The 15,559-nt window shown below is 47.6% G+C and overlaps 5 protein-coding genes across 6 annotated transcripts; 3 read left to right on the forward strand and 2 right to left on the reverse strand.

Annotated features, from left to right (window-relative positions):
* Positions 1 to 526: 526 nt before the first annotated feature.
* BDCG_08824 (uncharacterized protein) lies at positions 527 to 880 on the forward strand (the record flags this gene model as incomplete). Its single annotated transcript, XM_045424605.1, has 1 exon — positions 527 to 880. The coding sequence occupies one exon, from the start codon at positions 527 to 529 to the stop codon at positions 878 to 880; it is 354 nt and encodes a 117-aa protein (XP_045273282.1).
* Positions 881 to 2,495: 1,615 nt separating this feature from the next.
* On the forward strand, positions 2,496 to 3,158 carry BDCG_08825 (uncharacterized protein; the record flags this gene model as incomplete). Its single annotated transcript, XM_045424606.1, has 1 exon — positions 2,496 to 3,158. One exon carries the CDS (start codon positions 2,496 to 2,498, stop codon positions 3,156 to 3,158), a length of 663 nt encoding a protein of 220 aa, XP_045273283.1.
* A 2,660-nt stretch (positions 3,159 to 5,818) lies between these two features.
* Positions 5,819 to 9,562, forward strand: BDCG_08827. 2 transcript variants are annotated; one of them, XM_045424608.1, is made up of 3 exons: positions 6,055 to 7,467; positions 7,551 to 7,949; positions 8,049 to 9,352. In XM_045424608.1, exons 1-2 carry the CDS (start codon positions 6,726 to 6,728, stop codon positions 7,898 to 7,900), a joined length of 1,092 nt encoding a protein of 363 aa, XP_045282693.1. In that variant the 5' UTR covers positions 6,055 to 6,725; the 3' UTR covers positions 7,901 to 7,949; positions 8,049 to 9,352. The 2 variants fall into 2 exon arrangements, with proteins under 2 accessions (XP_045273284.1, XP_045282693.1); XM_045424607.1 differs by having other exon boundaries at positions 5,819 to 7,467; positions 7,551 to 9,562.
* BDCG_08828 (ER membrane protein) lies at positions 8,327 to 10,261 on the reverse strand. The gene is made up of 3 exons (XM_045424609.1): positions 9,770 to 10,261; positions 9,524 to 9,670; positions 8,327 to 9,328 (listed from the first exon to the last, which is right to left on the reverse strand). Exons 2-3 carry the CDS (start codon positions 9,567 to 9,569, stop codon positions 8,748 to 8,750), a joined length of 627 nt encoding a protein of 208 aa, XP_045273285.1. The 5' UTR covers positions 9,570 to 9,670; positions 9,770 to 10,261; the 3' UTR covers positions 8,327 to 8,747.
* A 682-nt stretch (positions 10,262 to 10,943) lies between these two features.
* On the reverse strand, positions 10,944 to 15,545 carry BDCG_08829 (photo-regulated tyrosinase). The gene is made up of 8 exons (XM_045424610.1): positions 13,831 to 15,545; positions 13,640 to 13,773; positions 13,261 to 13,566; positions 12,841 to 13,208; positions 12,370 to 12,780; positions 12,017 to 12,320; positions 11,761 to 11,963; positions 10,944 to 11,705 (listed from the first exon to the last, which is right to left on the reverse strand). Exons 1-8 carry the CDS (start codon positions 14,177 to 14,179, stop codon positions 11,222 to 11,224), a joined length of 2,559 nt encoding a protein of 852 aa, XP_045273286.1. The 5' UTR covers positions 14,180 to 15,545; the 3' UTR covers positions 10,944 to 11,221.
* Between the last annotated feature and the right edge of the window lie 14 nt (positions 15,546 to 15,559).

Genomic DNA, 15,559 nt, shown 5'->3' on the forward strand with positions numbered 1-15,559 from the left:
CGAATTTGCTGAAAATACCAAATTTGGGAGATGAAATGAGGCAATGCCTAATCTCGCTCTGGCTGGTTTGTGATTTGAATATCCTTCGTCGCTCGAAATAGAAACCAAGAAACAGTTCTACCCCCGCCCAAAATGGCGGTTATCACCTGAAGAGCGGACTGATACTGCTGCTCGTCCAATCAACGCAGGTATAAAATTAGGGGGTTGATTCAGGAGCGTTTCCGATAATATGAAACGGATCTACGCAGCGTAGAACCCGTTTCAGATTTCTATTTCGAGCTCTTGAAACCAAGTAAGACGTGCAGAACAATCCTGCACGCAAAAAGGGGTGTTTCGGACTGTGACTGGTTCAAGGGAAACGGGCTTGTTTCATCCTAAATCAGCCCAGAATAGAAACCAACCATTTTAGTTTCTGCGGCTAGACGAGGATCAAGGAAAGCCATGGCCGCCAGCCAAAGACTGTTTCCAGCAGCACAGAGGACAGTTGCCGACCGACTTTCGCAATAACCACCTAACTTACCATGGCATGGCGGTGAAGCCAGACGAGATTGCTTCATTCGAGCATAGAACAAGACTCCCCCGGCCAATACTAAACCCTTCTGGTCGTTTTGTTAGACATGAAACTTCGTTCTGGCCGTCAGAAATGGGATATCGCATGGCCAAGCGGATGGAAAGAACAAATCAAGCATTTGTGGATGGCTCGGCGGATATCTGTACTATGCTATGTTTAATTTCATACAGGACATTATGCATGGCTGTCGCGCAGAAGGGGGAATTGGCCAGTGAAAAGGTCGTCGTAGGATTTCCAGAGGACTGGGGTAGAATATGCATAACAACTGCTGGCGCTGCGGGCTCTTGGAGAGGGAGATGCCAGGTATAAAGATCGGTAAATACTCTCGATATAACTCGTTGACAATAAGTTGCCGAATCACCAGTTACGGCGAGGAGCGCGACAAAAAAACGGACCAGGAGGAACGGCATATCATTACTCTGCACAGGATGTCATTTACGGGGGGGCAAAGGCGACGCAGCCAACAGCAGGCGCCAGAACCCCGAAGTGGGTAGTTGGCGTGCTGTGAACCGCTTGATTTTGGAGCTTGGGATTTGCTGGAAAAGCCTGCAGGGAGTTTTTACCGCTGAGTTGCTGGCCGAGCCGCCCGGGTTGAACAACACAACCTAAGCACGCGCTGGACAGCAAAGCTTCGAGCACGAACCAGGGAGCGAAGCTTGGAGTTGCTGTTTTGCTGCTACTACACCCTGTGGCACAAAAGATTCCCGCTGGATGGTCAATTGGCCGTCATGGGTTTGCCGAGTTGACTTTGATCCCGTTTTTTTTACTTGTTTATTTATTTATCTTTGTTTAACACAGGGCCAGTTTATGCCCCAGGCTGTGCGGGAGGTTAACCATAAGCATACACATAGCAGGCGGTTACAGTGGTGGATCAAGGGCGGTGAAGTCGACCTGTACAGGCTGAGCATGATATAAAAGAAGGTCTCCAGCCCAGAGAGAGAGCCTGGGAAGTTCATTCAGATGTTTGATCGCCATTGCATCCGGTGGCCGAAATTTCTTACTTACTTTACCCCCCGTTTCAGTGCCTCGAGCCTCTGTGACTTCGTTCCATTGTCAAGGGCAGTTGTCGACATCCCGGGACACCCACCACCCACCCTATTGTCGCCTGCAATTGGTACGTCTGAACGAACATGGGGCTCAAAATCCTAGCCTATCGTGAAAGCAGAAGTGTGAATATTATTGGGGGCTAATAATTGCTGTCTAGTGCCCTAACTCTCTTCCCCAAGCCCACGTCAACCTGCTGCAGCTGGGACTCCTGGGAGCAACAAGCCGTCACCACCACCGCAATCGCCCCAACTGCATGACCGAAAGTGTGATCACGGTTGTGTGGTCAATTGCAGGCGCCTCCATCCAATCACTGCGCCGCATTCCCAGTCCGCCGCCGCTGGGCCTTGGCTGTGCTAGGGCTTGCGCTACCCCGTGGTTAGGCTCTTTGCATGCTAGTTGCTGCTAAACTTGGCCCTTGGAGTGTGCTGCTGAAACCGCCGAGCTGCTACTGGTCAGATTTACGCGCCGACCCCCAGCTGGCACCAGACAAGCGTCATATCATCCTCACGCCTGGTTCCCTCCCTCCACCCTCCAAACCCAGAAGAAGAGCAACACACAAGGGTTGAAGTACCCTGTTCGGCTTCCAGGGAAAGTTATTTGCTTTTCCAATTCCTAAATTCGTCCCATACAGCGTGTTTTATGTGTGTTTTCCTCCTCTCAGTCGTTCTCCAGCATTCTTGTATTAAAGCTCGCTACCGCCCGCACTTGTTACTTGCTTTCTTTCTTCGGTCTCGCTCCCCAAGGCTTCTTGACCTCCCAACCCTCTGGTGTGGCCATTGATTTGTACTTTCTTCGTGCCCGAGACATTCACTTGTTGTATCGGCCGTCTACTTTTTTTTTTATTACGGACAGTTAGTTACAATCATTGCCGTTCACCATGCCTCCCTCTTCGAAGCCCGTCCTGCCTCCCATCTCTACATCAAAGTCTCCAACCTTCCCCTCTGAACTTCATCAGAGCCCCGTGCAACTCATGGGAAAGCTGGAGTGTCTCAAACAAGAGGATGCTCTGCAGAAAACACCTATCACACCCCCTGTGGCCTATGCAGACTTCCTCAAGTCAGTCACTCCTGTCTTGACAAGTCCGATGAGAACTGGCTCTTCTATACTATCTGAACGGAGCTCAGGACACTCGTCCCCAACCACTCAACCTTCAACTGCTAGCAGCACGTTCTTCTGTTCCTGCGACAGCCACAAGCCTCACAAGTCACCAGCTGTCTCCATACCACCGCCATCTCCATTTGCTCACCCAAGATCCGCCAGGACTCCCAAATCCTTGCGCGCACTAAGAATACCGCCATCCCCAAGTATGCGCTCACCCTTGAGCGCTTCGTCTCCCAAAAGCGCTTCTTGCACATCAGCACGGTCGCAATTTTCCCCATCAGACTGGTGCGTCTCGCCAGGCGCTCGGTATTTCGAACCTCCTCGAAGCGCATCTGGACGGTCTGTTTGCGTTCGACATGTTGTCACCCGCACAGTAACCTACAAGCGCACCCCACTGGATCCAGCGCCCAAAGGCAAACGAAGGAAGACCAATGAATGAACGACTGGAAAAGAGCCCAAGCTTTTCTCAGTCTATTCATACCTATATTCCTCCCTCATTCGACATCACTCCAACCTTCCACCATCCATTGTCTCTACCGACATGGCACCTACTAATCGCATCCTATTACCTCTCCGTCATATCTAGGCCCATTCAATGCCTTGAGGGGGGCTTTGCTTGGCTATACCAGCGACGATACCCTCTTACGGCTTTAGTGTATTAATGCACACTGCACTGCGGCTGCAAAGGAGTGGCTCGCCCATACCGCAAAGTGACATGAGCTATCCCCGCGACGGGCACGTTCCTCATCATCACTCCCACTCTGGAGGAACTTGTTCCAGTACGACGAACAATCGTACCTTCCCGCCAGCTTACTAAATTCCAGCATTTATCTATGTGCTGAACCGACCATCCATCCTTCTTTTCTCCCACTTTTCTTTGATGTCTTCTACCCTCCAGCTTGGAGTTTTATGGATATATATACATATATGTGGCCCGGTGTTCCGGTTTGGCGCGTGCGTGGAATATGTTACGATTGGTTCTGTTCATTATGATACGGGGGTTTTGGTTTGGTCCCCCAGGGTTGGTTGGTTGGTTTGCTCCCATTTTACATATAACATTCCAAAGATCCAGCCAGGATGTTGAGGGAACGGGCTGTATCTGTATGGTTATTTGTTTTCCCCCTCTGCCCCGACGCCCTATTTTTTGTGTTTCCGACGTCCTACACTACCCACTACGGTATTTCCTTTGTATTTGGCGCTCTTCTTTTATTTATACGGTTATAACATACTACCTACATGTACCTGTCATGATCAGTCCAGGGATATCTATACTTTTGCATATTACGTACATATACCTATTTTATTTTTCATCTTTTATATTTCGTTTTTGTTCCGCGTCTGTTTATCAGTTAACCGTATATATACACATACATAGCTCATGCTTTCAGCACGCGCGAACGGGTCGGTGCTGCCGCCTGCCTGAATATATCCGACAATCTATCTTTAGCTCTTCAACAGTCAATCTATGTGAGCTTCAGCGTCCCTAGTAGTTAACGTAGTAATTGCGAGCGTACAAGCATCACCAAACGGATCATAGAACTTTCTCCTCACATACAATTAGCCGGGCAATCCCCTTCCGTCACATGGTTAACTAACTACCTCTATCCCGTCCTCAACATACTTTCTTTCTTGTCGGCCTTCATCCTTCCCTCATCCGCCTTCTGTCCCGAAACGCCCTCCCGACTCACAAGCCACAAGCCCAGATCTAAACCAACAACCAAGATCCGAGTGACGGCACTAACTATTTAGTGGTCGCTTAAAAACCAGGCCCTGTGCGAAAACATTAATCCCCCCGCCTCCCCCCCTCCCATTGGCTGCCTGCACAACAGTCAGTCGTGACCCAAAAAAGCAACGCGATCAACCCCGCCAAGAGACTACCCGCCAGTCATCCGCCTTGATTTTTTTGGCAGATGTTGGTTTTTGAGGGGGGGCATGACGAATGAGAATGGGCTTGTCGCTGCAGACCAGACTCGAGGATCTGCATGGCTGAGTGGCTGGGTTTTTGGCTCCTGCCGGGGGAGGGGGGAGACGCTCCTTGAGAATTGCAGATTTGCGATTGGTTTTATCCAGCATGTCGAATCACAGGGTGCCGTGCAGGAACAGGACGGATCGACACTCAGGGAGCATGGGGATTGGAGGTCCCGGGATTTCTTGCAGGATTTTTTAAGAGAGTGGGAGAGTGGCAGTGAGGGGAGGGGAGGGAGGGGTAGGTACAGTAGGACCAAAATATGTCCATGAGAGCGCTTAAAATAGCAAATTCCAGATGGCTTTACACAGCCAATCGGTTAAGCAGGACGGTGTCCACTGGCCAGCTGCTCTCCGTTTATTTTTGATTGGGTGGAAAGGGTCCTCTATGGCCTTGAAGATGTCTGGGGTTTAAACACTCTAGCCGTGGTAATCGTTATTATGTCCTCCGTGGTAAACAATATTTTCGGCGTGAGCGGGGGACGACTGGGCCTTATTTGTTAGACATTCATTCTGAAGCTTTGCAGTATTTTCTGCTGAGAGCCTGAATGGCAAGGTAGAAATAAAGGGAGGTAAAAAGCACCTAGTCCCACAAGCACAGAAGGCAACCCCAGCGTCGTCTTATTCAGTGCCAGCATCAAACGGTGGCCGGGAATGATGTGTACAGCAAGTAGCCCAGCTGTTGCTCATTGTATGTACAGTACGTAAATACGGTACATTATATTAGTTAGGCCTAAGTGTTGAGCATTGACTAAACAGATGGAACAAAGCACATTATATGGCTGATGAATGTGTTTGTCAGCGGCATCTTCGAGGTTATCGTAAGGGGTGACGGCGTATATATAAAGCGCGAGAAATTCTTGATACCTTGGTTATATTAGCTTTACCCATAAGGTTATTGTGTGCTTGTGTTCGGAGCCTTCAATCAATCAGAGCATTAGCATGGGTTGCGGAACAACTTGGTAGATACTCGGAGTATCTTGGCTCATCAGGAATATTTCAAATTTCCACTGGCAATTCCTGACTTAGCATACATATCAGTCAGCGTAGTAATAGAAATATAATATAAGCCCCATTTTATTAAAAACCCCAATGTTAGAATAAATTTCTCCGCAAAATTTCCGGGCTTATCAGCTTACATTCGTGCGCATTCTTCGTTCACATCCGCATGCTCGTATTTTGGGTTGCATATATTGTCTCTATCTGCGAGAAAAACAAGAATTCAAGATGTGAATAAGCGTATTTCCATATTCCTCTGTAGCTTGCCTCCGTGCAAAACTCGGTCCACTGTAGTTTTGTGCGCCGTGAGAACAGAACATTACCATTCCAAACATGTCATCCATCGTATCATTTAGAACGACGAGACTTTTCAGATAGCGTTATCCGACTAAGCCAATTTCCCCCGCTCAGCGCCAGAGAACCCAGAAAGAGTTGCAGTACAGTCATGGCTGTTTCGCGAACTTCATAACAATTATGTTAACATTGGAGGAGGGTATGATAAATCAACACCGAGGTCTGTTGGAATTTTGGGAAGCCAAATTTTGGGTGATGATGCTGTGAGATCCAATGGCATTATTGGTTGAAACGGAGACCGAAACATGCAGGCTTCCAGAAGCGCCGATGGAAGTTGTTTCAGACAACAATAGCAAGGAAAACAGGCTCATTGTCACTAACGATTTAGACGATTTAGCGGCCGCGGGGAGAAGAACGCCAGTCGCCTAGCCTTGAGTCTTGCAAGTCATCCCATCCAGTTATTCCCTCGCTGTCGCTGTCCTGGGCGTTGTTTTGGGGGCTGTGAAGGTTTTGTCCCGTGATTTCGCCGTCCCTCTTCTTTGCTCTGGCTTTGGCAACCAAAAAAACCAGTCCGCTGCGAGGAACATTTGCCCAAAGACATTTGAGGTTTCGCGTGTGCCGTTTTCTAGCTAGTTAGTAGTGCCTTGATTACTTTGCCTGTGTTCCATTGTCTGTCCTTAATCTCCTGCCCTTGCCTGCCCTTTCCTTTTGGTTTCGTAACCTGATCGAGGTTGGAGGGGTGTGAATTATGGCTCAGCAATTCACTCCGCACAGCGATTCTGCAGCGCTGGAGACTCCGCGCGTCCCGACTCGATTGCTCTCGATAACTGCGCTGGCACGGTTTGAGTTTGAGGCAGGCAAAGGGAATGAGGGTACGAAGATTTTGATGGTGGAATGGGAGGATGATGACCTCACACGGTCTGCCGGCACATGGCATGTTTCTTGGGATGGGAAGCAAACGGTTTTCCCTGCAGATGAACAGACATCGGATCATGTCCGACGATGCTATTTTTTACTCCCTCCCGGCACCACTATTCCTCCTGTCGTTACTCTAGCCTACGAGCCACCGCCAAGTTCTGCTGCAACGGTTAAAAAACCCGATTCCGTGGAGGTGAATCCGCTACCTGCCATCTTCCCGCCTGAGCTAGGGGCTACTGCTAGAGCTGCTGGCAAGAAAGGAGTGTTGCACACAATATGGGCCAAGAAGAGACTGCAGGCTCTGGAGAAGGAGATCAAAGAAGAATCAAGATACAATCTTGAGGGCGTGGCCTTGGAGATGGCCCTTCAAGAGAAAGAGTGGATAGAAACAAACTTTGGCGTTGGCCAACGTCTAGCACCCCTCCAAACGACAAACGTGACGTCCTTGAATTCTGTCCCTCTTAGTCCTACTACGCCCCTATCTCCCGGCGGCGGGAGGAAGCTTAGTGAAAAATTGAAGGGCCTAAAATTGGGGACGAGTGAGAAGGATCTCACCCGGAAGCCTCCACTAGGTAAACGCTAGCTACTTGTTCGGCATACTCCTACTCTTGACCTGACCCTGACGTACTGACTCCTTACAATTTTAATTTTTTAGCAAACCAAGCTGAAGATTTAGAGTCCCATCCCCTTTCTCCAGAAGGGCCAGATGTGGCAATATCCTCGTTCAATTCGTTCCGTCATACACCCATTTCAGATCCGGCGAAATCTCCCGTTCGTCATGCTGTAGCCCACCTCCCGCCCGCTTCAATACAAGCACAACAGCAGCGGCAACTATCAGAAGGGGGATTTGCCAGTCTGGCCACCACGACAAGTGATCAAAACACGGATGACGGGTTATTCGCGAAAGCGCTTAGTCCGCGTTCTCCAGATATCCCTCGAAGCCCATTCTCATTCTCCCCCGAAGAAACTATACCCTACGCGAAAAAGAAATTAAACGAATCATGAAAATTTAAAGTAAACGATTTGTTCGGATCCTTTAAAAAAAAAAAAAAAAGTGAATCTCACCGTACCTCCATGTACTTTCCATCCGCACTTCTAAACCCGAAATGGAACAAGGGAGAAGTAAACTGATTTAACCGTTATTTTGGGTTAGAAAACATTGGCAAACGCACACATGCACGAAGCCCTCCTTGTTACTGCTCGCTCGCATTGTCAGCCTAGCTGCTTCCTGACTACATAGACGATGATGCTTTTATGCCTGACGACTACCTCCTTTTTGCGAACAGCAAATTCACCGTTATCTAGCTATTATTTAGTACTATTATCATTATCTTTACTATTTTGTCACTCTTCAGCACTACGGATGTCTCTATGTTTGTTCCTCGCGTGCGCCGTTGAATTTACTGGGGGGTTGTTCATCATCATTTCCCCCTATTGGCCGCCGAGTTTTAAATACCGAGTAGAAATGCTACATTGACGTCCATTTCTTGCCTGTGTATCTTTGGGATATTTATTCCTCACGCTGGCTCCTGCACATTTGTGGATAGCATCGAAGATGCTCTTACCATGGCCAAACGCGAAGTCCACGGGAATCTAAAATGGACAGTGTATATTCCTTAATTGAAATAGATCCTACCCTTTACTACCCAATAGTTGTTGTAATAACCGTTACACGAAAATTTAATGGTTTCCTGAAAAATATTGTAGGTAGTGGAAAAGAAAAAGCATCAGGATAAGAAGAACACAGCCACACGAAGTTAACCAGTAACAAATATGCTAATTCGTTCGCATGAACAATACTCCCGTAAATCAAAGAAAAACGAACAAAAAAACAAAAAAAAAAAAAAAAAAATCACTGCTTCTTCTTCGATGACGCACTACTACTACCTTGCCTCGCGACCTTCGGCGGCTCCTTCTTCGCCTCGTTCTCCTTCTTGCTCAAAGCATCCGCATCCTGCTGCTCCTTGCGCTCCGCATACCACTGCCCCGCCTGCAAGACCAAAACGCCAACCAAAACCAGTGCCAGAATGGTATTACTCGCCGCCATGACCTTCAAGCTGTCTTCACGGCCGAGAACCTGGTCTGGCTCATCGTCCATATAAGGGACGCCATATTCACCCGAGGAGACGATGCGCAGGCCCTTGACGACATTAGCGATATAAACGATGACGCCGCACATGTATAAGACGAGGCTGGCGCCGTCGAAGAGCATGTTGGATTCAGAGGGCTTGTAGAGTTTCGCGATGAGGCCGGCGAGGCCGAGGAACATGACGATGTGGAGGATGCGCGGGATGAGGGGCGGGGAGGCGTGCATGAATTTCAGGTGGGTTTCTAGGAACGTGTAGTAATCGCTAGGCGTTGGTTTGGTGGACCATAAGATCGGGTAGTCGTAGGGAAACATGGAGAAGATTATGCCGAGGAAGAAGGAGGTGGCTGTTTTAATAATAAGAAGAGTAATCAGTAATCAGCCATGAAAGTTGTTTTGTTTTGTTCATGTTGATTTTCCAAATTCGTCGCTCAATGCGCCCCCGCTTGTGCTTGAATTATGATGCCAATTGCGGTTGGCATATGGGGGTTCTCGTTCGACGCTGGATCCTTGGGCGGAGGCGCGGTGATTTTCAGACTTACGGCAGACAATAAGGAAGGTCACGAAGGACCCAGCACTCGAAGGCATCTTTATATCTGTCTTGTCTCGGCTTGGTATGTGTGTGTGTGGAAGTGAATGCTGTCTCAATTGGATTTCTAGAACAGCGCTGAGTTATTCGTGGGTCGAGGCTGAAGTTCAGACAAAGAGAAAAGTTAGCATTCTATTCTTGGGCGAACGCGCGATCCAACTGTTGTACTTTGGGATATTCCAACAGCAAGATAGCTTACCGATATGTATCGATCCTCTACCCCCTGACTATGGCGATTGCGAAATCGAGGCCTTGAAATGCTCAGGCTGATAGCTTCAGGTTCGTTGTTGGTGGGCCGCGATAAGTGGATGGAGGGGAGCCGGACAGCAACCCAGGACACGTGGTCAGTGTAAGCTGCTCAGCAATCTGAAATCTACTGAAGGAGGGAGAAGCGTAGTGAGAAGTGGTAGATCGTGTGGATGGCGCGTTAATGATGTCCGGGCAAACCTCTAGCGTTGCGACCTGGGCATTTTCCCGAACGCAGCAGCCCTAAAGGCATCAATCACTACATCAGGCGGGTTCTAGTTAGTTGAACATGATTAGAAAATGAAAATGAAAATTTCTAATCATCACATATGCTAGAGCATGACTTGATATTGCACAGTACGACTAGACTGACTGGCTGTTGTGACCATGTCTGGAACCAGGACTAAAATATCATTGGTTGATCCTGGTCACAGATACATGTACTGTACATGCTGGAGATCGTGATACTATATATAATAGTCTGATTACAATCTAGTTCTAATTATATTCATTAAATAAAATTAATATTTATAATCTAATATTTATTTGTTTAATTATTTTAAGTAACTTTAAATATTAAATATTATTATTATGCTTCTTCTTCTTCTTCTTCAATTATAAACTGTTAGAGGTCCTCCTACTCCAGCCCCTAACCCAAAGTAACCTACACTAAACCATGATTAATAAGCCAGACGTCTTGGCGCGGGGACATAGTTACCTTAAGATGAAGCTTAACACTACTCTACTGACATTGAGAAATATTAATTTTAAGTTAAAAATATTTTACATCTCTTCTGGAAAGCTTCCTTTGGATTGACCCAGCGAAAATGGAATACTGAGGTCAACTGAGCTCTGGTAGACATGAAATATCGACCCCTGTCACGTTACAAATCTGAAGGCCTATTATCCGCCTCTCCAGCTCTACTCTACTGTACGGAGTACATACATACGAAGAAGATTCTGTTTGACAATATCTTTTGAACACAATGTTGCGGCCCCAGCCTCTGCGAACTGTTCTAGGATCTTGCGTGACATCGTCTAACTGTGACACATAAATCAATCGAACTCCCCTTGCAGAATATTTCACATCCAAATACCAAATAGGTACATCTACATGCATGGTTAACTCGCGATGCTATCTATGGTTCTTTGCATGATTTCTAATGGTGGGTGGTGCATTCCACTGCTCAGTGGTCCGTGCATCGAACAGGAAACAAGCTTAAATTTAAAGTTGAAACTTAATTTCAATTGCAAACTACATAGTATACGATCGCGCTACAATAGAGAGATTGGTGCTGCGCTATCATGTTTCAAATTCCAAGCTTTAGACGCGCGAACCACACATTGTACAGCCAAGAAAAGAACACAATGGTCTCGGCGCAGGACATCCGCAAATCGCCCAAGTTTAACGGGAGAACACCTTCTTCATCGAAGGATACACCGACACCTTTAGGACCTCACTCAGGACCGGTTTCTGATTCTTGTTCACCGAATACCGCAAGCTCTTAACGGGCCTCTTATCTCTCTTGTTGAACCAAGCTACGTGGACGAAGTCAATGCTGACCTCGAAACCTTCGCCTTGATCGTGCACCATAATTGCCGCCTGACGGTTTTTCAGCTTGCCAGCGAGATTGACTCTCTCCTCTGAACCCCATTTTCCTCCGAAGTTGGTATTAAATACGATTTGACCCTCCGCCCGACGGAAGGAAATCAAGAACATGATATCGTTCCCATTCCTGAAGGCCACCTGAGTATTGTCAATGGTGTCGGTCTGAATCTGGTTCAAATCGACCGAGGTAGAGTCGAGAATTATCACGCCGTCAGTAGTGAAGTCCACTTTAAGGTCAAGCGAGCTATTTTTATGGAGCCCTGCCGATGGAGGAGCGGGCCTAAGAAAGGTTAGTAAGGAGTGCTCATTATCATGACTCCGGGAATGAAACATACGGGTTGGTTGGTAGAGGCTTTGGCTTCTGCTTCAGCTTTGGATCAAGAGCTCCGTCAGGGCCACCTGCCAGGGATGGAATATCGCGGAAACCTTCGAATCCGGACAGAATGGTTGCGTCTTTGTGGTGTTGAGCGTTATTAAAGGAGCCAAGAACTTCAAGCTCGATCTTTTCCATAGCGAACCTGTCTAGTTCCCTTCCACGCTATTGGCCGGTTAGCATTTCGGTGAAGGGGTATGAAGCTGATAAGAACCAACCTGGTAAAGTCTCCAATACAAATTCTTTTGCAGAAATTTAGTGACAACGGCTTCTTCCAAAGAGGCCAAAATCCCCCTCTTAACACACTGAACGAGCACGTATGTGATCGAAAGATATGATGTGGCCTTCGATTCAGTTGCTTCTACGGAGGTGCAGTTACTACAGACTTCCTTCCCACCAATGATCGCCGGGAAACTGAAATTGTAAACTTCAGTAACATAGTCGCTTTCAGGGGTTCTTGGCTTCCCGTCTCCTGGAGCGAGGTATATCTTGATCTTAAACGGGTTTCCACCCAGTGCGTATCTATATGTTATTAGCCAAGGCTCTATCAGAGGAGGCAGTATGAACCTACTTCTTGTAACGGACGCTAAATGCGAAGTCATTTGATTTAACCCCGTCATCTGTTTTGTCACCGAGGGCAGGATTCTCCAACAATTCCGTCCGTGAAGCTCCGTACTTTTCGTTTATGGTTTTCCTGATGTCAGTCACATGTAGCTCCCTGTTATATGTGCCTCCAGAATTGTATTTGGAGTCCCATGTTTGCAATTCGGGATAGGTATAGCCAAAGTTTAAAACGTCTCTGGCGCCCTCAGGGGTCCAGCAAGTGCCCTTCTTGTCTGAATGGAAGGGGCGAAGCTTAGTTTGTGGAGTAATGGTGTCCGCAAGTCCGATGGCCTCTTGGAAGAACGTATTCTTGTCGGCGGTTTCAAACCATTTATCTGGGTTCAAAGCCTGCCAGATAGCCCACATGCGATCAATGTTGCTCGAGGGGTGTTAGTTACGAATGCACACTATTTTAAACTTAGAATAAGGCGCAGCTTACCAATGGTGAAGCCAGAAAAGAGGGTCAAATGTCGCCACAGGAATTTCAGACATATGTCCAGTAAAATTCCCTCCCACCCAGCCATGGACATTGTTATGGATATATTCTAGGTTGATATCCTTGCTGATGTCATCTTGCCCTTTAGCACGGAAAGTGGTAGCGAAAGATGGGTAATCCAATGGATGTGTGAGCAAACGGTACACCATTTCGGAAGCAGCTCCGTATTTCCCTCCGCCCATCCACCCGGGGCTCTTAAGTGCGATACCGACCTGGTTATTGTTGACCACACCGTTTTTCCACGTTTCCGACTCGGGGTTCTGACTGTCTTCAATATCTGGACTTCTACTCGTTCCGATACAAGGACCGAACTATTCGTACAATTAGCTAGGTCCCTCAGCAGGAGATTTAGGGTGCACATACATTAAAATACATCCCCTTGCCATCTTCACCGGCCCAAGGGTCGAAGACTTGGCCCACGCCTTCGGACAAAAAGGGCTCGTTTGTTGACATTTTAAACTGATATAGAGGGTTGTCCACTCTCTCTCTTTTGCCATTGGGGGTTGGAATCGTAGTAGTCGGGTACTTGGCGAGAAACGGCACTCTATGATTGGTGGCCCAATCCCAAAATGGAAGCCTCCACGAATCTGCTGCTTCCTTTAGCTCAGCTTGCCTGTCCTTTGAAAACTTAGGGATGATCTCCGTGATCATGTTCTCGTAAAGGAGTTGCTATGTTTCTCATGTTAGTTTTTCAGAGCCGAGAATCTCTGAAGCAAGAGGGCCGGATCAGGGCAGGACATACCTCCAACAACACAAGATACGGGCGATGCCATATTGGGAAAAGAATATTGTTATGAGTGCAATAACCCTTATCTTTGGTATCTTCCATGTTGGTGTCTGGCTCATCGTATGGAACGTAAGGTTGGCCATGGATACCTTGAAGAATGTTAATAATTACAAAGTTCACAAGTACTGTTAACATTGAACACTTACCAGCGACTTGAAAGAAGGAACCTCGCTCTCTTGGTGACATATTCATCAAATTGCGCCATGCCATGACAAACAAGTCCACTTGATCCGCATTTGCCTTGTTGTTGCTCCATTCGTCGATTTCTTGACGGATTGGAGCTTTCTTCTTCTCGGGTACGGTACCGGCTTTGATGCCTGTAATTGCGTAGTACTCATAGGGGCGTTTGCTGAGGTATTCGGGTGGTTTGTAATTAGTTCCGGCCATGTTGCTTGGAGTGCCAATGTCTCTGGATGTGGGTGATGAAAGGTTTGAAAGGGAAGAACTTCTGGAGGGACCTCCGAATATTTGGCGAAGCATAGATGAGTTTTCCATGGGTTACTTATGGCTTAGGAAACTGGGTAAAATATATATCTTGCCGATGTAGAGTAGAACGTACCAGATATGGGACCCGAAAAGAGAACCGTTCTTTTGTACTACATCCCACGCCGCATTTAAGTTTGCCTCAATTTTGAACACACAAACGGGAGCAGCCAATGATGGTGGAATCAATCCACATCGAAGGAAGGGAACTGCTGGGGTATGCCGGGGATAGGCACTCAATGCTCATCTTTGATAAAAAGACCCCCGCTTGGGGGAGTAAGATAAGATCTGAGCTTTCCGTGATGCCTTGGAAGCGCATGAGCAAGGCCCCGGTACATTTGTTAAAGCCCAACGCAACTGCGTCCCCAGCACAATTGTTACGCTGTGGTGGCTTATCGGGGTGCCATTTTGAGGGATCCTTCGCCAGCCTCTCTGCGGATGATAGAGTTACTAGCTTCTCATAGCTCCAATTGATCCGTTCTCTGAACAGACGGAGGAAGAGCGGGAACGTACACGCCTCTCTCACTGCAGTTGAGAAACTGAATGTACTCTGGCTGGCTATCCTTGACCCAATTCACCAATTATGAACATCTGAAGACTTCATATCCATGCTGCTGCGCGCCATTTAGCTCCGGTGAAGTTGGAAACCAAAATTGGTTTGTTAGACGATTTGGATCTCGCCTGGACACAGAGGTTCTCCTGCATGCATGTCTTTGGGTTGCTCCAAATTTGGTCTTCAGCCTTGCGTCATCATCTAAAATTGAGTGGATGGATGACACGCTTTTGAACTCAGTGCAAGGAGCCAAGATAGATCATCACCTTCACCTGAATTGAGTAATTAGCTTACACAGCTAGCTGCTTTGGAAACAGTTCGGTCTGATTGTCAAGTAAGGTGTCCAAGCCCACGGATTGAGAGACCTGCGAAATCCAGATGCGATTTGGCATGAAGATAGAGGTCCTCTAGGAGCTACGGAACGGGGAAAGTCTCCACGTAGTTAAAATATGCATGGAATCCGCACAATTCTTTGCCCAGAGAGTTTCGGCACCCCGCGCTTCGCCAGCCCCTGCCCCGACTCAAAAAGCAGGTTCGGTTCAATCCATGTTTTTACGATTTTGTGGGCCTGCTCCTGCTGATCTTCTGCAGTAGCAATGAGTTCCAAAACGGGTGAGCTTCATCTCACTATACCCAGGTAAATTCACATTCCCCTTTTTTGAGAATGTGGTTGAAGGTAACGAGCTGAAGAAGTAATAGTGTCCTCCGTTTCCTCGATCTCACATTTCGTAATTTAGCCTCGCAACATTTGAGCCGAGCCAGCCAGCCCATCCACCGCTCAGCCCGCCAGCTGCTTTGCCACTAGCTTGGCAAGTTCGAATTGGCCTTTTTTTTTTTTT

This window comes from Blastomyces dermatitidis, assembly GCF_000003525.1.
Source record: "Blastomyces dermatitidis ER-3 genomic scaffold supercont1.12, whole genome shotgun sequence".
NCBI lineage: Eukaryota > Fungi > Ascomycota > Eurotiomycetes > Onygenales > Ajellomycetaceae > Blastomyces > Blastomyces dermatitidis.

What these genes read in the sequence shown, in the direction of transcription:
- BDCG_08827 (XM_045424607.1), top strand. Translation starts at nt 6,726, where the DNA reads ATGGCTCAGCAATTCACTCCGCACAGCGATTCTGCAGCGCTGGAGACT. An exon ending in CACCCGGAAGCCTCCACTAG is followed by an intron (nt 7,468 to 7,550) that starts GTAAACGCTAGC and finishes TTAATTTTTTAG; the next exon opens with CAAACCAAGCTGAAGATTTA.
- BDCG_08828 (XM_045424609.1), bottom strand. Translation starts at nt 9,569, where the DNA reads ATGCCTTCGAGTGCTGGGTCCTTCGTGACCTTCCTTATTGTCTGCC. An exon ending in GACCTTCCTTATTGTCTGCC is followed by an intron (nt 9,329 to 9,523) that starts GTAAGTCTGAAA and finishes TTATTAAAACAG; the next exon opens with CCACCTCCTTCTTCCTCGGC.
- BDCG_08829 (XM_045424610.1), bottom strand. Translation starts at nt 14,179, where the DNA reads ATGGAAAACTCATCTATGCTTCGCCAAATATTCGGAGGTCCCTCCAGA. An exon ending in TTCCTTCTTTCAAGTCGCTG is followed by an intron (nt 13,774 to 13,830) that starts GTAAGTGTTCAA and finishes ACATTCTTCAAG; the next exon opens with GTATCCATGGCCAACCTTAC. An exon ending in TTTAGCGTCCGTTACAAGAA is followed by an intron (nt 12,321 to 12,369) that starts GTAGGTTCATAC and finishes AATAACATATAG; the next exon opens with ATACGCACTGGGTGGAAACC.